A 25,964-nucleotide genomic window follows, 5' to 3' on the forward strand; every position below is an offset into this window, starting at 1 on the left:
TCATTATAGACCCTAATGGACCCCAGCAGTAGTATCCAGAGTACACACCTAAAGCTGTGTAAGTGTTTCATCGGTGACTCTAATTTTTCGCAAGGAGGGGGGGAGCTGGTGGGGCGGAGCCCGGCTCCGCCGCCAGCACTAAAGATGGAGAGGCGCCGGGGCCTCGCAGGGGAGGGGGCTCGGCGTTGACGTGGGACGCGGCGGAGGCGCCGAAGCCGGTGGTGATTTGCTAACCTCACAGCAGAGAGGAGTTGAGGGCGATGAGAGCGGGTACTGCGAACTGCCGGGCGACGCCGCCGCTGCCGCCGTGAGACGGAGAGCAACAGTTCTCCCGCAGCCCCGCTCCCCGACACTGGCACACCCCCGGAGGCACGCACGCCCACCCCACAGCGCCCGGCGCGGCCGCGGTGAGCTGGGGGGCCGGGGAGGGGCGCGCTGCCCAGGGGAAGCCTCTGCCGAGACGCCCGGGGTTGCAGAGGTCTGGGGGGCGCGTTCGCTTCGGCCACTCGGCCGCTGGGCTTGCGCCTGATTTTATTCGGCTGGTTCCCTTCCTGCTGCAGCCGCCGCCGCCGCCGCCGCCGCCAGTTGGGGTCGGGTAGAAGGGGGAGCCCCGGCTGTCAGCTTGGGCACAGCTGCCACCCCAACCTTTCCACTCCAGGGCACGGTCGGGGTGAGAGGTGGGGGGCCGAGCGGTCTTCGGGGACTGAGGGCGCGAGCGGAGGGTTGGGGTTCACGAGGCTTGGGGGTGCCGGGAGCGGTGGGTGCTCATATGTATGCGGACCGGTGCGCGGGCGCGAGAGAGGGTTGTGGCTTATTTGTGTGTTTATTCGCCGGCCGGCTGGGAAGCTATCATCGGAGGATCGGAGGAGTGGACCTGGGGGCGGAGGGGAGCAGGACTGGGACTCGCTTGGGTTTTGTTTCTCTTTGGAGAACGTGGTGGGCCCTTTTTTCTTGGTGAGACTTGGTCCCCTCTTTTTAGGAGGGTGGGCGGCCGTGGCGGAGCTCCGCAGCGCCCAGGGCTCCGGGCCCTCTTCGGCGCCCGGCGGGACTGGCCGTGACGCCGGAACTGGCTGTGCGCTCCCGGCCGCACTTGGTGGGTGCCAGGCTCTGCACCTGATGCGTTCGGGCGCCTTTCCCACCCGGCGCGCCCGCAGCTCGCCCTCTCGGCCCCGGGACACTCCCGCGGGCGGTGGAAAAGCGCACGGTCTCCCCGGCCTGCGGACCCGCGGGAGCGCTCAGACGTCCTCGGCGCGGACTCCCTCGCCCGCTCCCCGGGACGCGCGCACGGTGCTGGGGCCCGGCACACCGCTGCTGGCGGCGCCGGCTCGCGGCCGGGGATCCTGCCCTTCGCTCCCGGGGGTCACGGCCCTGGGTCGGAGAGGGAGGGCCGGGCCGATCCCTCCCTTGCCTTCCCCCCCACAACTCCCGGCGGGGCTTTTGTGTTTCCCCTTAGCGGCGAAGCGGGTCCACCTCCCGGCTCTTGCCCCGGCGGCTCGGGCCGCCCCAACTCTAAGCTTTTCGCCCGGGTCCCTTTTTGCTTTTCCTCTTCCCTAGACCGGCTCCCTTCCTTTCTGCCGTCTGGATCCCCGGGAAAAGTTGCTTCTCCAAGTTTGCCGAAGTCGTCTCCAAGTCTCCGTGGGGGTGGCTGGGAACGGGGTGTGTGAGAGCGCGGTCGATCCCTAGAGCTCGGGCGGGTGAGCGCCAGCTTTCCACCGCTGCGCCGGGGTGGGCGCTGCAGCCGGCGCCGCCGGGATCGCCGCGCTGAGCCGCGGGCCGGAGGCCCGGCTGACTGAGGGCACCCAGATTTCCCTTAGGACCCAAGGAGCTTGTGTTTGGGAAGGAATTCAGTAGCCCAGCTTCCTTTCGTTGCATTGCTCTCGGAAACCCCGAAGCAGTCTGTGGAAAAGCCATAGGCGAGGATGAATGGCCTCAGTCCCCACCCCAGGCTGGGCAGCCAGCGGGCTTGATGAGACTTACTGCTACCCTACCTGCGGGCGCTTTTGGCTCTGGAACCCGTAGGGCTCCTTCTGGGGGCAGAAGCAAGTAGTGTTGGGAGATTTAGGGAGAACCCTTGCTCCGCTTTGCTCCCAGTTCATTTCTTGACCACAGCAAGGCAGAGGCTGGAGGGTACTGGGCCTGCGAGGTCTTTCTAAGTCTTTAAACGGCTGGGGAGGGGGCGGGGGGCTGTTATTGATCCTGAACAGCTTGCTGTGGGGGAGACCTTTGTCTCCCAGCCCCGTCTTCCCTTCATACTGGTTGTAACTCGCACCATAGATGCTGGTGCCAGCGTCACTTCTAGCACCGGGAGCCATGCCCAGCAGCAGTTGCTGCTCCTGGTCACAGGACTTGCCCCCTCCAGAGAGCCCGCGGGACACACTGGGAGTTCATATGTCTAGATTGCACTCCTGGCCGTGAGGGTCCATATTTCCTGTGACCTCTCTTCTTAGGTCCTCCACGACCTGCCCTCCTACATTTTATAGGTCCTCTTGTCCACTGGGCCCTGTGGGCAGGGGTAAGTGAGGCATCTTACATAAGTGTGCACCCATGTGTTAGGATGGGCCTGAAGAAGAGCCCTTGCCCTTGGATGTCTGTGGGCCAGACTGCAGGCTGCTAGCCCCAGCGAGGCTTGGCTTTGCTCCTGGGGCCACCACACTGAAGCAGGGTTCAGAAAAACGTTGTTTTGAAGATGAAGTTTGCTGCACAGGGGCTGAGAGTGAAACTCAGGGCTTAACTTGACCAAAGGAAATGGCTCAATTCTTACTGATTTTCAGCAAGTGCTGGGCACCTCCTCATAACATGTTGGCCTTGCACAGGCCCCCCCCCCCCACTCTTAGACTTAAGACCAGGGCTCTGAAGACTCCACTGTAATTTTCATTTTACTTTGTCAGTGAATTAGGCATATGTATGGCAGAAATTTATCTTTGCTCTCATTGGTGGGTTTGTAAAGGCAGACTCCTAGATTTCTAGGAAGCCCCTTGCCCTCTGTTAAAATCTCCAGGATGCTCTTGCTAGCTGAATGAGGGTGGGGTTGTATTGTTTGAATTATTTTAGGGACACTGACTAATCTAGCTTTTATTCTGTCATCTCTTTTGCCTCTTCCCCCTTTCTCCCTTCTAGCCCTCTCCGTTGGCCCACGAAACCCAGCCCGCCCCACCACGCAGAGCCCGGAAGGAAGGAGAGCCCCATGCCTAAGCCGCGGGGAGCACCATGGATCTGACAAAGATGGGCATGATCCAGCTGCAGAACCCCAGCCACCCTTCGGGGCTCCTGTGCAAGGCCAACCAGATGCGGCTGGCCGGGACGCTGTGCGACGTGGTCATCATGGTGGACAGCCAGGAGTTCCATGCCCATCGGACCGTGCTGGCCTGCACCAGCAAGATGTTTGAGATCCTCTTCCACCGCAACAGCCAGCACTACACTCTGGACTTCCTCTCGCCAAAGACTTTCCAGCAGATCCTGGAGTATGCCTACACGGCCACGCTGCAGGCCAAGGCGGAGGACCTGGATGACCTGCTGTACGCCGCCGAGATCTTGGAGATCGAGTACTTGGAGGAGCAGTGCCTGAAGATCCTGGAGACCATCCAGGCCACAGACGACAATGACACGGAGGCCACCATGGCGGACGGCGGGGCGGAGGAAGAAGAGGACCGCAAGCCTCGGTACCTCAAGAACATCTTCATCTCGAAGCATTCCAGCGAGGAGAGTGGGTATGCCGGCGTGGCTGCGCAGAGCCTCCCTGGGCCCATGGCGGACCAGAGCCCGTCCATGTCCACCTCATTTGGACTTGCAGCCATGAGTCCCACCAAGGCCGCAGTGGACAGTTTGATGACCATAGGACAGTCTCTCCTGCAGGGAACTCTTCAGCCCCCTGCAGGGCCTGACGAACCTACTCTGGCTGGGGCTGGGCGGCTCCCTGCGGTAGCTGAGGTGAAGACAGAGATGATGCAGGTGGACGAGGTGCCCAGCCAGGACAGCCCTGGGGCAGCCGAGTCCAGCATTTCAGGCGGATTGGGGGACAAGGTTGAGGAAAGGGGCAAAGAGGGGCCCGGGACCCCAACTCGGAGCAGCGTCATTACCAGTGCGAGGGAGCTGCACTACGGGCGCGAGGAGAGTGCCGAGCAGCTGCCAACCCCCGCGGAGGCCGGCCAGGGTCCCCCAGGCCGACAGGAGCACCTGGCGTCCACCGCAGAGAAACATCTGGGCGTCTACTCCGTGTTGCCCAACCACAAGGCTGACTCGGTGCTGAACATGCCGTCCTCGGTGTCCTCCGGGCTCCACGTGCAGGTGCAGCCCGCTCTGGCGGTGTCCATGGACTTCAGCACCTACGGGAGCCTGCTGCCGCAGGGCTTCATCCAGAGGGAGCTGTTCAGCAAGCTGGGTGAGCTGGCTGTGGGCATGAAGTCGGAGAGCCGGACCCTCGGGGAGCCGTGCAGCGTGTGTGGGGTGGATCTTCCTGACAACGAGGCTGTGGAGCAGCACAGGTAGGTCCCTCGCCAGCCCCAGTGTCACCTGGCCCAAATCTCTGGCCCTGGCAGCCTGCCCTCATCCCTGGCTGCTCCCGAGTCCTGGGGCCCCGACTCCCCTGTCCTTCCTGCTATTTGTAAAAAACCCATGTCTCTCTAAGTCTTGGGACTGGGGTATGCCTTCCAAGTGTGGTGAGGGGCCTAGGGTGTTGCCTATGTGTTGGGAACGCACGGACCCAGATCTTACTAGGCTCTTGACGCTTTCTGCTTTCGGGCTCCCATTTGCTTGTTCTGCTGTTGGACCTGTTCTCTTTGGCCTGGAGTGGCTGATAACGTGGAGGGAGGGAGAAGAAAAGGTGGGGTTGAGGAGAAGGTGTCCCACGGCCTGGATCTGGCCGTGCCGCCAGGTTTCAGGTACTCAGTTCCCATCAGTGGTCTCTGCTGAGGCAGGCGGTCTGCAGCTCAGGAGGATGGGAGGGGCCGGACGCTGCTTAGGGCGCGAGAGCAGCTGCCGGTCCGAACGTCATTCCTGGTGAACGTTCATCACCAGGAACGTGGCTTCCTCTCTCCCTTCCCATTCTCTGTTTCCAGAAACACATTTAGAAGGAGTCGATTTACATATTAAGGGGGAAGGAGGGGTATGAGAGACTTGGGGCCAGCATTGGCTTCCTCTGGCTTCTGTCCCTTCTCTGTGAAATAACCATTGCGCGCTTAGGACATGCCTGCTCCAATACTAAGTGCTTGCTGTGGAGTCACGTTTTTGTTACGGCCCTCTGAGATAGGCCATGTGCTCCCTTCACATGGGAAGACACGGAGACCTTTTGCCAGGATCGCAGAGAAAGTAGGAGGCAGAGCTGGATTCAAATTCAGCTCCAAAGGCCTTTGCTGCCTTTTGGAGTCATCCAGTCCTGAAGAGGATTGTGCCCGTAGCACAGAGGGTTCTGAAGATTCCTCATCAGTAGGGTCTGGTGTTTGCCTGCATCTGTCATAAGGACATGCCCATCATTTTACCCTCAGTCCCTGGGTCTGATGAGTGGTATGGAGAAGTCCAGTTTCTGTCGTCATTGTGATAACATTTGCCTGTGTGCCCTCTTGCCTGCTCTTTGTTCTTGGGGGATCCCCACTTTTGCACCCCTCTGTCTACCCCATTCCTCCATTTCTCATTAGTGTAGGAGGGGATGTGACTGAGGGAGTATGGGCAGAGGGGGAGGCGTCTGGAGGTTTGTCTGATGACCCCAAGCTGAGGCGGACTCCGACAGTGACAGTACCTAATCGTGGGTCTGAGGGTTACTTACCTCGTGGAAAGTGCTGCTGAGCTAAACGTTAGCCGAGTTTTCCGGCGGGTGCGGAAAAATAACCACCGCTAAGGTGTGTCTTGATGCTTGTGCCGCTCAGAAGTAGACCGAGTTCGTGTTTGTTTTTGCTCAAACTTTCCTCAAGAGGAAACCCCCTCCTCAAACTTGACCAGGTAGGTTTCTCGTCTTCTCCGGATGTGAATGATTTCAGTGTTGTGCTGTGAGAAGCGGGCTCTGGTGGGAAGGAAACGCTTTGCTGGCTCTCCTCGGGCCCGGCTGCCTCTCTTGACTGAGAGGGCTACGAACCGCCACCCGCCCAGGACTTCCAAGTTCCCGTCCTGCGGGACCCTCGGTCCCCCTGGGAGGGGCTGGGCCTGGCGGTGTGATACTCCACGGAGCGAGCGAGGTGGTGAAACTGGAGTTTAGGAAACCTTTCTGAGCCCTGTGTTACTTTTTATTTATTTATTAAAAAAATATTTTTCTTGGGTTACTTTTAAAAATGGAGGTGGTTAGCAGGGTGTGGTGCTGAATTAATGAAGTAATAGCTAGAAGTCCCTGGAGCTGTGACAGTACGCAATAACTGTGAAGGTGAAGAACTGACCCTCTGTCCCCCGTCTTGTTTGGGTCTCACGTCTGCCTAACCCCATTGGATCCGAGCTCCAGTGCTAGTGTCCACAGCGCGGCCGTCCCGGGGCTGTGCTGGCTGCGGGCCTTGTGGGGAGTGGCCCTGTCCTGTGGACTTGGGGTGCTGAGGCGCTGGTCCTGGACCCTTGGTGTCACGCTGTGGGCTGCTGGCATGGAAAATGTGCTTTGACTGAGGGTGGAGAGTAAGCTGCTGCCACCCAGGAAGCCAGGGCCTGGGGCAGTGCCAGGGTGGAAAGCCATGAGGGGCTAAAGCAGTGGTTCTCAACCTTCCTAATGCCGCGACCCTTTAATACAGTTCCTCATGTTGTGGTGACCCCCAATTTCATTGTTACAAATTGAACATAATTAAAGCATAGTGATTAATCACAAAAACAATATGTAATTATATATGTGTTTTCCGATGGTCTTAGGCGACCCCTGTGAAAGGGTCGTTCGACCCCCAAAGGGGTCTCGACCCACAGGTTGAGAACCGCTGGTCTAAAGAAATCAAGGAGGGGACACAATGCTCCTGCGCAGCCCGGCCCTCCTCAGACGGGCAGCCCGCAGCTCCTGGTCAGACGGCCTTGCCCCTCTCTCTCCCTCAGAGCTCCTGGATTAAGGTGCTACTTCCCTACTTCCTACTGTTCTCTGTTCCTCCCCCACATCCCAGCTACCAGCAAAAACAGAGAAGCAACACACAACAACCAGTGGGAGACTCTGACATCAGGAGATGGAATTGGCTGAAATATAACAGTGACGAACATAGTGCAATAACAGGCGACAGATTTATTTTATTTTTAAATATATTTTTATTGATTTCAGAGAGGAAGGGAGAGGGAGAGGGAGATAGAAACATCCATGATGAGAGAGAATCACTGAATTGGCTGGGGATGGAGCCCACAACCCCGGCGTGTGCCCTGGCCTGGAATCGAACTGTGACCTCCTGGTTCACAGGTTGAGGCTCAACCACTGAGCAATGCCAGTTGAGCAGGTTTTATTTTATTTTATTTTATTTTATTTTATTTTATTTTATTTTATTTTATTTTATTTTATTTTATTTTGTCTTTTTAAAAATTTTATTTAAATCTTTATTGTTTAAAGTATTACATAAGTCTCCTCCCCCCCATTGACCTCTCCCCAGCCGCTCCCACCCCCCAGCACATGCCCTCACCCCCCTACTGTTTGTGTCCATTGGTTATGCTCATGTGCATGCATACAAGTCCTTTGGTTGATCTATTACCCGCCCCCCCCCCCCATTTTGTTTTTAAGCCCATAGGCTAGATTGTTGGTAAAGGGTAAGTCCCTTGCAGTTGTTGGGGAGCAGAAGGGCATGGAGAGGAAGGAAGGGGAGCTTGCTGGGAAGTGGTGCAGGAAGGAGAGCTTGTTATGGAATGCCATCAGTAGGATTCCTCGTGACTGGGCCCCAAGCTGGTGAGAGAGGAGCCTGTTAGCATGACAGAAAGTTGGAATGAAACCTAGTGAAGTTGTGGTCCCTACAGTACACGGCGAGGTGTAAAAACAATGTTAAATGTAGTCCTGGATGGAAGGAAAGGCCAGACAAAGACACTACCTGAATAAATCAACTGGGGCTGACTTCCCTAAGGGTCCAGAAGGAAGTCAGAACAGTTCGAAGACCTGATCGGCAGCATTCTCAGGCAGACGGAGGAGCAAGCTCTGGGCCCCCACACCTTCCCCAGGAGGCCCACATTATAGAAGATACGACTGAGGGAGGGAGGGTGATGTTGGGAGGGCCACAATAAGCTTCTGGAGTCTCTCTCTAGGCTCAGTCTCTTCCTTCTCTTCCTCTTCTGAAAGGCTGGAGCAGTTCTGCACGTAGGCTTGTCTGGATCTGCTCTGGGGACCGGCTCCCGTGGGCCAGACGCACCTTCTCATTCTCAGAGTGGCATACGTATGTGATATGTATGTTCACCTAAGTGTGAACACAGTCGTCATTGATAGCCCTCGGCCTCCCCAGGCTCATACAGCCTGGTTGTAAGATGTTTCTGAACTCAGTGCTGCAGGATCCGCGTGGGATCTGGCTTCCTAGGATGCTGGATCTTCTACAGACAAACCCTCAGGCCAGCGACAGTGCGTGTCCTGCACACACAGAGTAGGGTCTCTTGCCTGGCTCCTGCAGAGACGCTCAGGAACCAAAAGGAACCGTCTCAGCCAGCTCCCTAGACCCAGCTCTGGGTGCCTGAGCCATATAGTTGAGATGTCAGAGCTCTGCCTGGCCCTTTGCCTCGGTCTCTCTCAGGTGGCCAGTTGCTCTGTTTTCAGTGGTTGACCATGGAGAGGGCCAATAGCCACTGACCTTGGTTTTGGCCAGTTTGGGGAGGTTAGAAGTTGCCCTGAACTCTTGGCCCCTTTTGATCATTCTATCAGCTTTAGGCACCTGTGAGGTCAAACCAAGTTCTGCTTGGAAAAGAGTATGCTGTGGAGTAATGGTAGCAACAGCAATAATGTTATGAATGCCTTTTATCAGTTGTAGCACTTTCTCCTTTGCAAAGCATCTTTACTGACTTTGTGTTTCTTAACCTCAATCCTCCCCAAAGGGGAGGCAGGCCCGTCATTCCATATCTGTGAAGATGAAGTCTGAAGAACTCTGCAAGCTGTGGATAGGTTCTTTGTAAGTTTGCAGCAAACTCATTTAGTGGCAAAACCTCATCTGAACTGATGTGAGGCTATATTTATCCTGTCTATTTTGAATATTCATTTGTTTTGCTGCAAAAATATTGATGTGTTTGATTACAGAGTGCTGCTTCCTTAGACTCCTCTGGGACTGGGCAGACACGATCAGCCCCATAGTTCCTTTGTAGAATCTGAACAATTTGGGTTTCTGAAGCACCTCAGGGTTTTGGATGAGGGATTGAGGGCCATTAGCAGCTCCAGTTCACAGATGAGGAGAACCAGCCGTGGAGCCAGTGAGTGACTTGCCCAAGGCTGCATCGCTATAAATGGACAGGACCAGCCCCACCTAAGGCACAGCCCCGGGTGCTCCACGCCAGGCCATATAAGAACATGTGCATGCCGTTTTGGGTCAGTTCCATCTGACCTAGTCTTCGGGTGCCAACCCTGTCCCTGAGATGCCACCATAGGAGGCTACAGCTATCTTCCTTGACGTCAATCCTAAAGGTCAGGTGGTGCCCAGCTCCTCTTAGTATCTATTTATGGCTGTTCTGTCATTCACAGATTTGCCCAAATCCTTTCTGAATCCATTTCTATTTCCAGGAAGTATCCTTTTGGGGGTGATGAATGGCTCAAGTTTATAACCTCCTGAGCTCCTGGAAATCCAGTCTTTGGGAGAGGAAGTTGGGTGTACAGATAGGAGACTGTGTGTGGTCTGCAGCTGCCGAGAGGCAGGCCTTGAGGCCCAGCCCTTTATTTTTATTTTATTTTATTTTATTTTATTTTATTTATTTATTTTATTATTTTATTTTATTATTTTATTTTATTTTTTTAAACTCTGGTCACCATTGTCAGTCTTTTTTTCAGCCCGAGCTTTAATTTCTTCATTTGTAAACTTAGGCACTTGGACAAACTGTTTCTGGATTTCGTAGTTCTTTTACCACCTGTAGACCCACTTTCGTCTTCATGAGGTCCTCTTGGTTCATTGACTTTTGCTCGAGTCTGGATTCCAGCTAACATAGGGGGCCAGTTAGATCCGAGTCTGTCTGCTCTGACGTCGTTTCTACATCCTGAAGCCTGCTTAGGGTTACTGAGTCACCTGGGGTCGAGGCTGAACGCTGGGAAATTTTGAAGATGATGTACTTTATTTCCAATGGAGGAAGCTTGTATGCTCTTTCATCTCAGTGAGAAGTTCCAGTTTGATTTGCTGTCACCGTTGGCTGGTGCCGCGAGCTGCGGGAGGGAGTGGGGAGACAGCTTTAGCTCAGCAACACTTTCCCTCCTGCTTGTTCTAAGGACACTATTTATGAATCTAAGATAGTGATTATCCTAAACTGTTAAAATTAAACCCCATTCACAACTCGTTGATTTGTTGCTAATTCCGGAGAAAAACATTTCCAATCACTTCAGTTTTGTAAATTAATGACATTAAAACACGTCCCAGGGAAAGCCCAAGTGTGAGACTTCAGAGTCCCGCTGAATAAACACAGGTGTGTCTCCGTTTGCCCCGTGGAGGGTTTCTGAGTTTTCCACGGTCACGGAGGTTTTCTTAGGTTCTGTGTTGGCCATGTTCGGTGAGAGCCTGACGCGATGGCAGTTATTCTGATAGAAAGAAAAATGTACTGTGGCATCCCCACTGCCCCACCTCCCACCCCACGTTTTATTTATTTATTTAAAAAATATTTTTATTGATTTTTAGAGAGGAAGAGAGGGAGAAAGAGATAGAAACATCAATAATAACAGAGAATCATTGATGGCTGCCTCCTGCATGACTGGGGATCAAGCCCGAAACCGGGCCTGTGCCCTTACCGGGAATGGAACCGTGACCTCCTGGTTCATAGGTCGACGCTCAACCACTGAGCCACCGCAGCCAGGCCACCCCACATTTTATACAGAGTAAATGTATATTTTGAGCAAATGAGACTATTTTTGGCTCAGGACCCCGATTTCACTATTTGCCACTGTGTGACTCTGGTTACCTTACCTAACCTTTCTGTGCCTGCTTGATTGTCAAATGGGAATAATAACAAACACTTGGTTAGTTATAAGGACTAATTACTAAATATTTGTAAAGTGCAAGGAATGTGGCACAGGGTGAGTGCTCCATATGTGTTTGCTATTATTTTGTGTGTTTTTTAAATCCTCACCTGAGGGTATTTTTTCCATTGATTTTTTTTTTTTAGAAAGAGTGAAAGCGAGGGTGGGAGAGAAGGAGAGAGAGAAACATCAATGTGAGAGAGACGCATCGATTGGTTGCCTCCTGCATGCACCGTGACTGGGGCCGGTGATTGAACCCGCAAACCCAGGTACATGCCCTTGACGGGGCATTCAAACCCACGACCCTTCCGAGTGCAGGCCGACGCTCTAACCCAGCAGGCCTGCTACTGTGTTTTTATTGCCATTGTTGTTGTGACGCGGGGGACACTGGTGGTGCAAGGTGAAAGACATGTTTGTGCTGGGCCAGGTCCTACTTTCCCCAGAGGCGTTGGTTCCTTCAGCACCAAAAAACCTGCTGCCTCGGGCCCTGTGTGGGGCTGGTACACAGCGAGCACCGGCATTTTCCCCAGAAATTGATCTCTTGTACCTTGGTGGCCAGGGTACTCTTTGTCCCATTGACCCGAGGCCTGATGAGTCATTGCAGTTCTCATTTAAATTTAGCTGGGCCACGCTCCAGCACCCCCAGTTCCCCGTGCCCAGGCGGCTCATGGTGCTGTGTCCTGTGGCCTGCCCGCATGGCCAGGCGTGCAAAGACGAGGGGCACAGCACCGCCCACTGAGGAAGTCCGGGCTGCGGGTGCTGCGCGTTCCAGAGCGCCCCCCCTTCCCCACCCCTGTGCAGCAGCGTTCTAAGGGTGAATTCAGCAAGTGCTGTTTTGAGTGCTTGATACAGATCAGGTTCTGTGCTAAGTGCATCCATCGTCAGAATCTTCCCAAACCCTAGAGGTACCCTCTAAGGTGGATATTAGTCTTGCATCCCAGATGGGCAGAGGGAGCACAGTGGTCAGTGGACTTGTCCGTGGTAAGACAGGCAAGGGTGGCACCAGGGCTTGTGCCCAGGCCTCTGGCTCCACTCGCACCCTTCTTTCCATTGCGTGCTGCTTGGCCCTTCGGCCCCTGGTGGGATCAGAACGGGAGGGGAATGCAGGACGGCCAGCTCGCGCTCCCTGCAGCCAGTGACCAGGCGGCTCGCTGCTCGGCCTGCTCCGGCCTGGCTGCCTCTTGGGGCTGCCGCGGAGCGGAGCTGTGAGTGTGCTGCTTCTGCCCGGGGTCCAGGTGCGTGGTGGTCGGGGCCAGTAAGGCCCAAGGACCTGCCTCTACTACACTGTCTCTTACTGACACCGAGACCAGCCTCTCCAGATAGAGGCCTTTTGTGCTGCCTGAAAAAAACACCAAAAAACAAAAAAGGGAGAGAAAAAGAAACCCACTCGCAAAACTGAAAATTCCATGCTGTTACTCCATGCCAGCCTAATCAGAAATCCCCCTTGCTACCATTTCCCCTGAAAAGCCCCGGTGTGCTTGTTATGCCGGCTCATTCTGGGAAAACTATGGTTGGGTTTTGCCTACGTGAGGTTTATCTCTGCAGCTGCAAGGAGGGAATCTGCGGTACTTTATTGTCAGCACGGAAACTTTGGCTGAAAACTTGAAAAACCTGCTTAATTCTAAATTCCTAGCTCACTTTTGACTCTTGTCCTCAAGGCGTGATTTTTCTTTACCAGGAAGAGACTGTGTTCAGCTTTGCAGCAGGAAGAATCCAAGTTAGAAGAGAGAAAGAACTTCCTGAAACAGTGGAGGACTAGTGGTGACGTTACTAGATTTGGTCACGGAAATGTTGAGGAAGAGGAGAATTGTGGGCCAGTCGGAAATGGTTTTTAGAGTTTTCCCTGCTTTAGGGTCTTTTAGATCCTCCCGATATAGGTAAGGACGTAGACACACAAACAAACCAGCATCAGCAGGCCCGCCAAGAACAAGCCATGTGTACCCCCAGACCCGAGGGAAGTGGGGCCAGGCATGAAGACTGGCCTTGGGTCCACGTTGCGTGCGAGAGCTGCGCTGTGAACTTGGGAACGCTTCCACTTGTGTGACTGTCAGGCTCCTCTCCTGTGAGGTGAGGGTAGCCTCTTACCTCTCAGCGTGGTTTTAAACATGTGAGTGCCGGGACCATGTAGCATAACGCACACAGCAGGGACCCCGCGTGAGGCCGCCTCCCTGCCTCCCGCCTCTCCTGTGACTCCTGACCAGGGAGTCGCTCTCTGAGCCTCACACCCTCGCCCAGCGCCGGTCTCTAAGCGGATTAGCCGAGCGTTGTGATCTTAATGTCATTAGGCCTGTTGGCACAGTTCTCCTTGCCATAGTGAGAAGCAGATGTGGCCGGCCGTAATGGCCCTGGGTGATCCATCAGCCTGGAGTGCCGGGGGAAACATTACGAGTGTTAATTTGGGGGAGTCTCTTATGGTAGCTGGGGGAAACGTGGAGGGAGTGTTGGAAACGTATTGATTTAAGCCCTTCAGCAGGTTAGATGCTGCCCGGGGTCTACTGCGGCTGAACTGCCCAGCCCCCACCCCCTCTCTTCAAGTCAGGCCCCTCCTGATGACTTCCAGAGTCGGAGAGACAACTTAGCAGGCCCTTGTTTCTTGCCGATGTACCTTATTAGTAGCACCTGGCGTCATAACCCACTAATGGGAACCAGCGCTCTCCTCCTGCGTGGCCAGTGACAAGTAGCCCTGTCAGCCGGGGCTCGCCGTGCGAGGAAGTTCCTATTAGCTTTATGGTCAGGAGAACTTGTCCTGTTCAGGAAATGAATGTTGCTGCTAAAGGTCCGCGGCCCTGACCCTGGCGGTGTAACCTGTGCTGGCCGGGGAGCCCCGCGCAGGATGCTTGGGATTTCAGCCCCTCTCTGGTTCTTGTCATATGTAAAGCGGGAATCACTGTGGTATGTTGCAGCCTTGAACTTTTGATTTATTTGCCGAGGGCCCCTTAACTGTTGCCATGCCGGACGGCTGTGCGGTGACAGAGCCGAGTGTCCGTGCCTAGATGAGTGCGAGGAGTCATGCTGGCAGGGCTCATCTCTGCGAGGAGGGTCCTGGAGGGTGGGGGGCGGTCATGATCTGCTTGCTTTTGCATTCCTGCAGCTTCAAAATTTTCTGGGGGTGTTGGTCACAGTGATGGGAAACTAGGAAGCACTACGCTGAACCTGGGTTTGAATTCATCCTCTGCGTCTTGCAAGCTCTGTCTTGCGGCAAGATTCCCAAGCGCCTCCCCCGTCCTCCTCTGGGAGGGGCAGTGACAGCCTCGACGTTGTAGTGTTGCCGTGACGTTGTCCATAGGGTGATGCCGACGGAATATGCGGCCCAGCTCGGAACGCTGTGTGGTGTCAGGTTATAGTGTTTGAGAGGATGTGCCTGTTGCTTTTATTTTTCTCAACATAAACTTGTTTTAAACACTGGAAAGTATGGCACAGCCCTTTTTCCTGTTTAATTTACCGAGACCATTTTTTCTCTCTCATCGTAGCCTTAGAGTCATTAAAGAAAGGCTACTTAAGTTGTTCTTTTTTTTTCTTTTCTTTTTCGGCCGGTGAGTACTGTTTCTAAATGTGAATTTTGCAGAGAACAGCAGTGTTTGACCTTCTTCGTGAGGGAAGCTTTTGCCTCACTCTTTTTAAGGAGAGGCGTTTGTGAGTTGTCTGGCGAACGGATGCGTGACTGTTGCTGCTATTGCTGCTGCTGCCGCCGTTTTAAAGGCCCCGGTGACAAAGGAGTGAACCAAACCAGACTCTCAGGGAAGCGTGCAGAGTGTGGTCCAGAGAGATGGGCCTGTGGGGGACCGGCTCAGAGGTGACACCTCCTTTAGGAACTTGAAAACAGATCTGCCCATCTGTCTCCCGTGTTTATGGAATCGCCAGCAGTAGTTCGGGGTGGGGGGGGACGTTATCATCTGATTTCAGGGTTGGGTGCAAGGGAAAGGACAGCCTGTCGAGGCAGCTGGACCCCGAGTTTTGGAGAACGGGTTACTGGCCCATTTCAGGGTACACACACCGGAGGGGAGCACGTTCTCACCTCCTCTCAGCCGTTTCTTTATCCTCCACGTGAAAAAACGGTGCACGTCTTGATTAAACAGCAGGTGAAAGTTGCTTTGAAGCATTGGTGGAGTAGGGATCGGAAATGTTCAGTGCAAAGCTCAACCATGACAGTTGTCCCCTAAATGCTCTGCTAAATTAAGGACCTGCTAACATGTGTGAGTCTACCTCCCCACTTCCCCCTTCCCCTTCCCCTCGGCAGAAGGGAAAAAGATGGTACCTAAAAACAACGTGAAGCGGCTGCTAAATCCAGCGACTCTAAAAACAAGTTTCTTTTCCTTGACGTTGCGTGTGGAAACCCAGGGCTGGCCGTGTGAGCGCCGCAGACCCCTTGGGGCCCGTGTGCCTCTCCTCCCTCAGTTTTTAACGCAGTGGTTTTCATGGCCACGTCTCCCCTCTTTCCCCCTTCGTGATCATCCACTATTTTACTTTTTGTGTTCTGACAGCCGCAGGAGTGATTTTTGTTGTTTGAGCCGAGGAGCTGCTAAATCTTCCCCAGCAGTTGATTCAATGAGGCAGGGAGGGTGGCTGGAGGGGAGAGGCCAGACCTTGGCATCCCCTGTTGCAAAAGTGAAAAATATTTCTGTTTGCAGTTAATTTTAGTGGCGAGCAGATCATGTTAACTGGATGTAATTGCTTCCAGATATGGCCGAGGGTTTTGTGTGTTGAGATGAAGGGTCTGGTAAGTGCTTGCTTCCTGTGTAAATTAGCCTATTCCATTCAGTCTTTCATTCTCATCAGCCCTGGGTTCTGTCATTCTCCCATTTCCCCTCCCGGCCCGCAGCCTGGTGTGAGAAGCAGCTTGTCTGTCCCTCTGGGTCCAATTCTTTTGTCACTTGGAGCCATTCACCTCCTGCTTCTTGATGTGACTTTGCCCTTAAAACGACGAGAAGAGTTTGAAAAGATGCCACCGGACCTGCCTCTTCCTGCGCAGGGGCAGGGCCAGCCCCGCAGGGCCCAGGAGCAGGCGCACGTCCTGGTCACGCGGATTGTGTTTCGGAACCCAGAGCTCCTGGTTTTCCATGGCTTTTCTCGCCCCTGCCCTCTGACCTCTACTCCCAATTTGGAGAATACCCCTTTCTCCCTCTCTGAACAAAGCACATTCCAGTGGGCCTGAAAGCCCAGGAAAATGAAACGGCTGTTGCGAGGAGGAGAAGCTCGTAGTCACAGAAAAGGGTCCCGTTAGACATGAAGCCACCCCTCTTCTTTGCAAAACAGGTGGGGCCTACACACGCACCTGCCTCTCTCGGTCGGAGAGGAAGAGGAACCCCCACCCAGAGAATCTTCTCCAGGTTCCTGCGGGTTTCTTGGGTTGAGACCGAGGAAAACTGTTCCGATTCCTGCTCCCCCGAATTCCGGTTTTGTCCTGTGGCCAGCCCCACATTCTTAGTGCTATTTGCATAAGGGGTTGCTGTTTATCTTTCTGTATCAACTCCACTGATAACCCCTGTGGTCTGTTTAACAATCTATGAGGAGTAGATTACTTGATAAATGCCGGTTTTCCAATATGCAGAGATAAACGGTTGGGGTCAGGGTGAGGGGTGGTTAGTTGGGAAGGAGGGACCAGGTGGGCAGACAGGACCGGACCCTCTTGCAGATCGGGGTGGAGATGTGTGAAAGCACCTGATGGAAGGAAACAGGTACTTTGTACAACACAGCAGCTGCATTTATCGCGCAGTTTATCAGTTTCCTGCCCTCACCTACTTTTCTCCCCCTTTATGTGGACATGCACAGTCTGAGAACGTTTCGCTGAGTGGGTTGCGGATGCCTGTGCTAATACCAGAGGGGAAAGGATGTCGGTAATCTTGGCTCCTTTAGTTCCGATCTTTTTCTCCCTTAACCCTCTCCCACTCCCCCAAGTTGTTGGCTGGTAAGTGATGGGTGCTTACCCAAAAAGTCTGTAAATCTGAAATCTTAAATGGGTGGACGCTTCCCATCTGCCCTGAATTTGCTTCTTCAAGCAGGGTGCCTGGTTCTGGGAGAGACGAGGTGCAGGGAAAACTTCTGACCCCATCACCTAGTCAATAGGCTTTCTGAGAATCAAACAAAAGAGTTTGGACTGGCGGCTCAAGCTGGGAACACAGCTGATAGCTTTGTTTTGATGTCCTTGTACTGTTTGCAGATCACGGAGGTGCTATTTAGAGCAGGAGTATCTGCTGAAATAGACTTACCGGCAAGTTGAAACAGCTCGCCCAAAGTCCACGCGATGCTGCAGATAGGGGAGGGGTCCCAGCCCAGGCCCTGTTGGGGAGGGGGCGCCCTCGCTCACGGGAGAGGCTTTCTGGGAGGTGCTGGTTTCTAGGGACAGCGTGCGAAGTGATCAGGAGAGCACAGGCTTGAGAGCGAGGCATCCTGGCTGAAAACCCAGGCCCAGCGGGCATGGCGTGTGCCTTGAGCAAGTTCTCAGCCTTTCTGAGCCCGTCTCCTTGTTCTGTGAAAAACGAGGCCAACACCTTTAAGGCGGTTACGTGAATAAAATATGTATAAAGTGCACAGCACAAGGGACATGCTTGGTAAACGGGCACACGTGAGCTGTGGACAGACCCTTCGAAGCCTGTTGCTTTGGCCCAGGGGAGGAGCTCTGAAAGGAACTAGTGAGAGCTTCTGTTTTGGGCACTGTGTACATGGATAATACACTAACCCTGTGCTCACCGCCAGCAGATGAGATGGTAGATGAATAATGTTAAGTACATCGTGAGCACAAAGGTCTTGTTTGTGAAGTGTGGCCGCTGTTCTGAGGAGGCCTACGTATTGAATAAGTGACCCCTTAATCCAGTGCTGTGGCCATGGCCCCACACATTTTGGAAATCTTGATTGGGAATCTTTTCTGAAGTCGGTGCCTCCTTCTTTTGCCTTGTCCTTTGGGAGGATAGATTAGGCTGTTGGAAATGGTCACAATAATTTGGTGACAAATCTGGTGAATAGAGTGATGATGACAGGGGATGCCTGTCTGACCCTGACGGTAGATTCTGGAAAGAACTCATAGAGGACTTGCCGGCGCAGCCCCCGGGGGAACATTGGCCTCACTGTTTAGGTGGGAGGCCGCACGGGGCTGGTGCTTCCCAGCTGCTCTGGTTGGAAGGAATCGCCGCTACCGAGGGCCGGTCCCAGGCAGATGCCTCCTACTGCCGGAATGGCTTTGCATTTGTGGTTTGGCTTCCTGTGAGTTTAGGGTCCTGAGGGGCATTTCTGTTGTTAAAAAAAATCGAGACCAGTAGATGTGGCTTGGCTTCAGAAAGAATGGCCTGAGTTTTGACATAGGAACTGACTCTAAGGGGGTGGGGAAGGCATGGGGGGCACGGTGGCCTGATCTGATCCCTCCTGGATCTGTTGGGAGGGTTTGGGGAGGTGAAAGGAGCCCTCCTCGTATGTATTAGTCCCTTTTCTAACGTGCCCTGAACACCTGGAGCGTGGAGGGAACAATGTTTGCCTTTCCTCTTGATGATCGCGCCCATCCACCTTGGGATTGCCTGTCAGACCTGGATGTTTTGTGACCTGCTGTGCAGAGGCCCAGGGCTCAGTCGCTCAGAGTCTGTCCCCCCATCTCTTTCCTTCTCCCCCCCCCCCTCCCCGCAGTATTTATAGTAACCATATTAGAACAGAGTGTGAAAGAGGAAGGGTGAGTCATCCCCATTGAAACCATTGATGACATAAATAAAAGCAAAATGCTTACTATGTGTTTTGCACGGTATTTAAGACCAGGTTGTGTTAATTTGAATGCTCCCAAACTGGATCTGTGAAAGTCTACGTATGTGGGAAAAATTCAGGTTTAACTAGAGGGGAGGTTATTTATTGAAAACCCATTTCAGTCTCTGCTTTCTCCCTTTTATTTACTTCAGATCCATGTTCAAATCACGGTTGTCGTCCTTCCTAATGAGGGGGACCGACTGGCTTACTCACTGGCAAGGGTTCGGAGGGTTGAGGAGCTGTGTAAGGGAGGACCTAGGTGCCCTCTACCCTCTTCTTACCACTCGTTGGAGGAGGCACGCAGAGCTCGCCACCTGCTCTGTATGGGTTCTCAACCATGGACCGTAGAATGGTGAAGCTGGGAGGGCCCATCAGACGGTTCATTTCAACATGCTCATCGAGGGGGGAGTAAGTGAAGGCCCAGAGAGGCTCTGTGACTTGCCCAAGGTCACACAGCAAACTACTGGCACGACCAGGACAAGCACCCATGCTTCTCATTCCCTGCCTGCTTTAATTCCTCCCTCACAGACTTGTCTATGACGACCCAGGGCTGCTCCCCACTTCCACCGAGGAGGAGGTAGGAGGAGTGACGGACTTGAGAGCAGTTTCAGATCTTTGGGTGAGGGGTGCTGGGTGGATTTGGGCATGGCGACTTACCTCTTGGGGAATTCCTTAACCTGTCTCCTGCTCACCTGGAGTCGGCTAATGTACCGGGTCCTTAGATTTACAGGTGATACACTGTATCAGGGGGTTTAAGAGACAAAGATGAGTAAGACATGGGACTTAATTCTCAGGGAGCAGAGAAGTTAAATTTGAACAGAGACGTTACAATACTTAAAACGTGTATGCACATGTGGGTAACTGATAGAAAGTAGAAAATGGAAAGATTCTGGTAGATATACAGAGAAAGCACAAGACACTCGGATATGCAATGCCTTCTACCTGGAGGGATTCCTTTTTAGTTAAAAAAAATTAACACTGTGTGCTGGGCCCTGGAAATTCACACTTGGGTTGCGGGAAACGAGTTAAGTCGGCTCGCGTGAATTGCGCGTACTCCGCGGGAGCCGTCTTAAACTCGGTTCATATAGATTTGCGGTGGAGTGCGGGAAACGTGTAAACTCGGGCCGATTGTAACTGCGTATTACCAAATATTTCATTTCAATCGAACCCATACTTCAAAAGATATAGGCATTTTAACGCGCCATCTTATATTTTGGCGGGAAATTCACCCGACACCGTAGTGTTCAGTGACGAGCAAGTCAAGCAGGGCTTCTGCCCCACGGGCTTTCCTTAGGGGAGAGAGCTTTTGCCAGCAGTGCTGCAAAAAAAAAAAACAAAAAAACGACGAAATGACAGTTACCATGAGGCTGGGATCCCTGATACAGTCCCTTCCTTTGACTGGAATGAGGACGATTGATGCTGGAATGGTGGGATGGGCTCGGAGGGAGGTGCCCTCAATGCCAGACCGGGCAGGGGAGATGGCAGCGTGCGGAAGTGGGGAGACCATGGGCAGGTTCTCAGACTGCATGACCTCAGCACCGTGAGCCACGCTTTCCTCGCCCCGAACGGTGCTTGTGTGGGGCAGCCTGAGGGTTTCATGGGGGGATCTCAGGGAGCGCAGCCATACTATGGTCTGCCCAGAGCCTGGAACCAGGCCGCTGCGCACCAACTGTCCCTGCTGTTGGTTTTAGACTTTATTCTCGGGCAGTTGGGCGGCTTGGAAGGCGCCTGAGCAGTGACGGCGGCGCTCCCACGGTGACAGGGTCCCCGAGCCTGTCCTGCCGCCCACAGCCTGTCTGAGAAGGGGTCCAGGGGTGCCCACCAGCCCCTCTCCCCCATCCGGTACCTGGTGCTCTACCAAGGTTTGCTGACCTGACCCGAAATGGACCTTTGCCATCTCTTCTCATTGGGTGGCGGGCCTGGGAGAGGGAGGTGGGCTGGGGAGGGCCTTCGGCCTCAGGTTCCCAGGAAGGGCCGCTGTGACGCCGGCCACTGGACCGTTTCCCGGCGCTCTGACTCGCTCTTAGGAGAAAGGCGCCGGTCTGAAGGCAGGCTAACCGTCCGGACGCCCCCTGGCCTCGCGATAGCAGGCGGGGAGCCGGCTATCTCCCCGGGTCTGGGCTGTGGTTGCCGCGCTGCGCAATTGCAAACCGACCGTGGCGCGAGATAAGGCCGGCCTTGTGCAACGGGAGCCGGTCTGTTGGCCCCGTGGCTCTGGCCCCTGGGTAACTGCTAACCTCAACGGAGCGGCAGGCCCTGGCTGGGCAAGGCCGTTCCAGGGCCCCTCGCCGGCTCACTGATGCCTTTTTGTGGTTGGATAAAGGAAACTCATGTCGGCCGCCCACAGCACAGACAGGGGCTTGGGCTGCGGGTGTTTGGTTGTTTTGTTTTTCTCTGTTCTTTGTCTTTCTTAAAAAAGAGAAGCTGAAAGGGGGACAGTCTTGCTTGGCACCCACTGCCACCCATAACCCAAAACAACCTAAAACAAACAATGCCTCACGTCAGTTACAGCTCAAAGGCGGTAGAGACGTTATCCTCCTCTGCTTGACACCCACTGGTCCCCAGAGGCCGGCGTTGCAAGTTGGTTTGGGGGACTCTGGGTCTAGGCTAGAAGCCCCTGTCCTGGGATGTTAACTCCATGCCAATGTTTAAAAAATTTTTTTAATTGATTTTCAGAGAGGAAGGGAGAGGGAGAGAGATAGAACATCAATGATGAGAAAGAATCATTAATCAGCTGCCTCCTGCACACCTCCCACTGGGGATCGAGCCCGCAACCCGGGAATGTACCCTGATCAGGAATCAAACCATGACCTCCTGGTTCCTAGGTTGATGCTCAACCACTGAGCCATGCCAGCCGGCAATGCCAACATTTAAAAATTTATTTTTATTGATTTCAGAGAGGAAGGGAGAGAGAGAGAGAGATAGAAACATCAATGATGAGAGAGAATCATTGATCGGCTGCTTCCTGCACGCCCCACACTGGGGATTGAGCCCACAACCTGGGCATGTGCCCTGACCGGGAATTGAACCATGACCTCCAGGTTCCTAGGTCGATGCTCAACCACTGAGCCATGCCAGCCAGACTTTGCCAACATTTTAATATCCCAGCGGCTGGGTCCAGGGAGTGACAATAAAGAGTATTTTATACTTAGTTCACCTTCTTCCTTCCATCTTTCCCCCTCTTCCTTTTCAGAATGAATAGGTGAGCCGTCGTGCTGTGCCCCTGCCCTTTTAGGGGTGATGGGCCAGTACCCTGGCTTTTGGTGTTGCCCGGGTGGAGGATGGGCTGGAAGGGACGTCTGTGGCCGGCCTCCACGTGCTCTGTGCCACCTAGCCTCTGCTTGGACCCCCTCTCCCCCCAACACCAGGGACAGTACTGTTTTCTGAGCAGCTAATTCTGTTTCCCAAGAGTTCTTAATGCCCCCACTGATTCTGCTCTCTAGTCACGGACACTGAGCCATAGCCCTTGAGATATTTGTAAGGAAGCTACGTAGAGTCTGCATGTAGGCAGTGGGTTCTCCTAGCCCACAGTGTCAGGTCCTCTCACCCTCTTTTAGACACTTCCAGATGTGTACATTTGATGCCGCTGTCGATGGGATCTCATCAGGGTGATTATCTGCAGTGGCATAGCCAGGTAGGCTCGACCCACCTGGAGAAGATCCAGACTCCCACCCCGTTGTTTAAGATGCTGCACTTACGTTAATCGTGTCTCCTGAGAACCTCCCTTCTGTTGCTTCCATTATGTGCTCTGACGTTATTTTCCTTGTTTTTGGCTCTCTGATCGCTGCCACAGATGGCAGTGATTTTATTTATTATTATTAATTTTTTTTTTTACCTGGAAAAGGAACTGGGGGGGTGGTGACAAGAATCAGGAGATGGTCACTCTTCAGATTTCCCTGAGCGGATGGTCATTTGCAGGCTTGGAGGTTGCGCCAGGCCCACTGCAAGGTTGTGGCTCAGGGATGGTCAGGGGAGGAAAGGCGGTGATTTAAGAGATTGAGGAGGCGGCGGCTGATATTGATTTTAGCTTATCTGACCTTTTAGCTAGAGGCTGCTCTTCCCTCAAGGTGTCTAACTAACTGTAACGTAAAGCAACAGAGAAATGTGTATCATCTCTTCTTTGCATACTTAGGGCTGGGGAATTCATTATTGAGAAGGATAAGAGCTCATGAGGAGGGCGGCTTTTGAACCAATTGAGATATTTGGGCCCAGGCTGTGTGATTCCTGGGGAACAGGTTGGGGGAAGGAGGTGATGAGAGGTGAGGGGTGGAAAGGAGTGATGCTGGCCAGGAAGGCGAGGCAAGGGGACTCACCCCAGAGCCCGTGCAGCCAACCCAGATCAGATGCCCTTCCCAGAGGGGTCCCCAAGTTAGCAGTCCTGGGAGCAGCTTTCCTTGCCCTGGATCTTCTAGGGATGTTGCTTTCTGGGTTTAAATACAGTGTTTAGATTAACTCAGGAATGTGGTCTGGTTAACCAAGGGTTAACGTCTACATCCCCCTTGGTCATAAAGCTAGTTACAGAGACCCCTCACAGAGCTCTGTGCCTTCCTGCGTGGTCACCTTCCACGGAGCTCTGTGCCTTCCTGCGTGGTCACCTTCCACGGAGCTCTGTGCCTTCCTGCGTAGTCACCTTCCACGGAGCTCTGTGCTGTTTTGCCGTGGTCAGTGTGTCTGGGGACTTGCGGGAGTAATCAGTGAGTGAGGACTCTAGTCCAAATTCCAATAAAACCCTTCCTTGACGGTTCTGTTCTGAAGCTGGGAGGTATCGGCAAATGAACAGAGCATGTAGTGACCCTCCCAACCCCCAGGTTTCTACACGAGTTTTTTATTTGTGGGTTTTCCTAGAATGGAGGCTGTGGCCTACAGTGAACAGTGCGTGTTCATCCTAACCCAGGGCCCACACAAAAACCCCTCGAGCAAAGGTTCAGCGAAATCACGTAATAGATGCTATGGACTCTGATAGTTTCTCTTCTGTTCTGTCTCCTGTTTTATTTGTTTATTTTTATTTATTTTTATTTATTTTTTGTTAATCCTCACCCAGAGATATTTTTCCATTGATTTTTAGGGAGAGTGGGAGAGAGAGGGAAAGACAGAGAGAAACATCAATGTGAGAGAGACACATCGATTGGTTGCCTCCTGCATGAGCCCCGACCGGGGCCCAGGCCGGGGAGGAGCCTGCGACCACAGTATGTGCCCTTGACTGGAATTGAATCTGGACCCTTTGGTCCGTAGGCCAATGCTCTATTGACTGAGCCAAACTTGGTAGGGCCTGTCTTATTTTGAAATGTTAATTAAGACCCACTAATGGACTGCCACCCACAGTTTGAAGAACACCCCAATACCGTGAGGCCTTCACCATGGATGTTCAGTTCAGAAAACATGTACTGGCACCTAATGTGTGCTGGGTAGTTGCAAAGCACTGTGGGCAGCACAGAGATATTAATACATCCCCTGCATATGGCTGTGTGTGCATCATCCTGTGCTCAGTTATGTAAGTGAGGTCCAGGGAGGGCTGAATGCTTCTGATTGGAGCTTCAGGAGGGCTTTATGGAGAAGGTGGCATTTGGCCAGTCTTTGGAGGAAGGCTAGGCTTTAGACAAGTGGAGGTAGGAGCTGTCATTTCTAGCTAGGAGATGAGCAAAGATGTAGCCGTGTATGAGTGGGGGTGGGAGGCCCATACACAGTGTGGTGGAGTGGGGAGTGGGCATGGGTGGGATGGGAACACAGGCAGGAAAGTGAGTTGGGGCCAGGCCGTGTGGAGCGCTGTGAATGCCATGCTAGCCAGCACTGTGGGCATTTGCCAGGCTTGGTTGGCTGGAGGCTGGATAACTGAGGTTTGGAAGACAAGGCAGTGCAGCTGCTTAGAATGCTGCCCCTCTCTGTTGTCATTCAACTTCTCTGAGTATGTGGGGGTCGGGGAGGGGGTGGGGGTGGGGGAGGGGTGCTAAAGAACTTTGCAGGCTGCCTGGATTGATTGGGTCTTGCTCTTTTTCTGAAGTCCCCCCCCCTCCCCCGTCCAAACGCCTGCTCGCATGTCACACTCCACTTAGGGGGATGCCAGCAAAATTGAGGGGGGACACATTAGACTCTGCACACACCTGTCCTTTCCCACGTTCACGCTCTGCCTGTGCACACGGCAGCAGTGCACACTCCACCCGGGCCTCTAAGAAGCCGGCCAGTTCCAGCAGAGCAGGTTGGGAATGAGTGCTTTTGTTGTTGGCATTCAACCCCCTCCCTTCCCCCATCCGGTTGGCCTTCCCCTGCTCCCTGGCCTCCTGGTCCCAGCCAACACCCCCTCAGGGCAGGCTTCCGTGGACAGCACGGCCCTGTGTCCTGCAGCATCTGCAGTGTGCCTCATTGATGATGAGGGCTCCGCCTTCTTCTTACACTGTTGGAGCTTCCTTTTCGCCTCCCTAAAAGCAGGGGCTCTCTGAGGACAGCGCTTGTGCTTCATCCTCCTCCTCCTGCGGGGCCCGCATAGTAGGTGCTCAGTAAACAACAGCGAGGTGAGCATTCGCTATGCACCAAGCACTTGTGTTGCATGCACACATTTCATCCTCACAGCCACCCGTAGGTGGGTGCTCACGCGTTTACTCTCCCAGCCTTGAACTTTCGTCTGCCCCAGGAGCTCCTCAGTCCATTGCAGTCTGGTTCTCCTCTGGTGACTGCGCAGCACGGTTCTTCCCAAGGCCGCTGTGACCTCCGGGTCAGGAAAGCAGCTCCTGCTGGACTCCAGCATCGATCCCCGTCCTCCTGCCTCTGGTGCTTCCTGAAACGCTCTCACTGGCAGTGCGACCTGGCGCCGGGAGCTCTGCGGGACCTGGGTTTGAATCCGGTGCCGCCTCTTTCTGAGCGGCCAGCACCTTGGCCCCAGTCTGCTTCCTCATCTGCAAAATGCTGGTAGTTTCTCTTCACAGGGAAGGTGATGGTTGTCAGTGAGTCAGTTGGCGCGGAATGTGACCCTGACATCCCACAGTGAGGGTGCTTCCCAGGAAGGTGTCCTTGCCCGTTCTCCTCGCTCTCCGGTCTCCTCTGGGCAGTTCATGGTTCCCATGCTGACCTCTCTGTGATGACGTCCAGATCTCTAGAGTTTCCCTCCCTCCCTCCCTTCCCTCCGCCTGCTGGGTACACAGTCCTGCCAGAAACTAGAACATGGTGTGTGTCGAGTGAGTTCTACCTGTGCCTCTCTACCTTC

General features: G+C 53.8%; 1 protein-coding gene across 1 annotated transcript in view; it reads left to right on the top strand.

Moving 5' to 3' along the window:
• The first annotated feature begins 121 nt into the window (after positions 1 to 121).
• ZBTB16 (zinc finger and BTB domain containing 16) overlaps positions 122 to 25,964 on the top strand; it is a 179,416-nt gene continuing 153,573 nt past the window's right edge. The window contains exons 1-2 of the mRNA XM_006093508.3: positions 122 to 407; positions 3,118 to 4,481. Coding sequence (XP_006093570.1) covers positions 3,208 to 4,481 — 1,274 coding nt within the window. The 5' untranslated portion in view covers positions 122 to 407; positions 3,118 to 3,207. The remainder of the gene's footprint in view (positions 408 to 3,117; positions 4,482 to 25,964) is intronic.

The sequence above is a fragment of the Myotis lucifugus genome, unplaced genomic scaffold (assembly GCF_000147115.1).
Source record: "Myotis lucifugus unplaced genomic scaffold, Myoluc2.0 scaffold_117, whole genome shotgun sequence".
Classification (NCBI taxonomy): Eukaryota; Metazoa; Chordata; class Mammalia; order Chiroptera; family Vespertilionidae; genus Myotis; species Myotis lucifugus.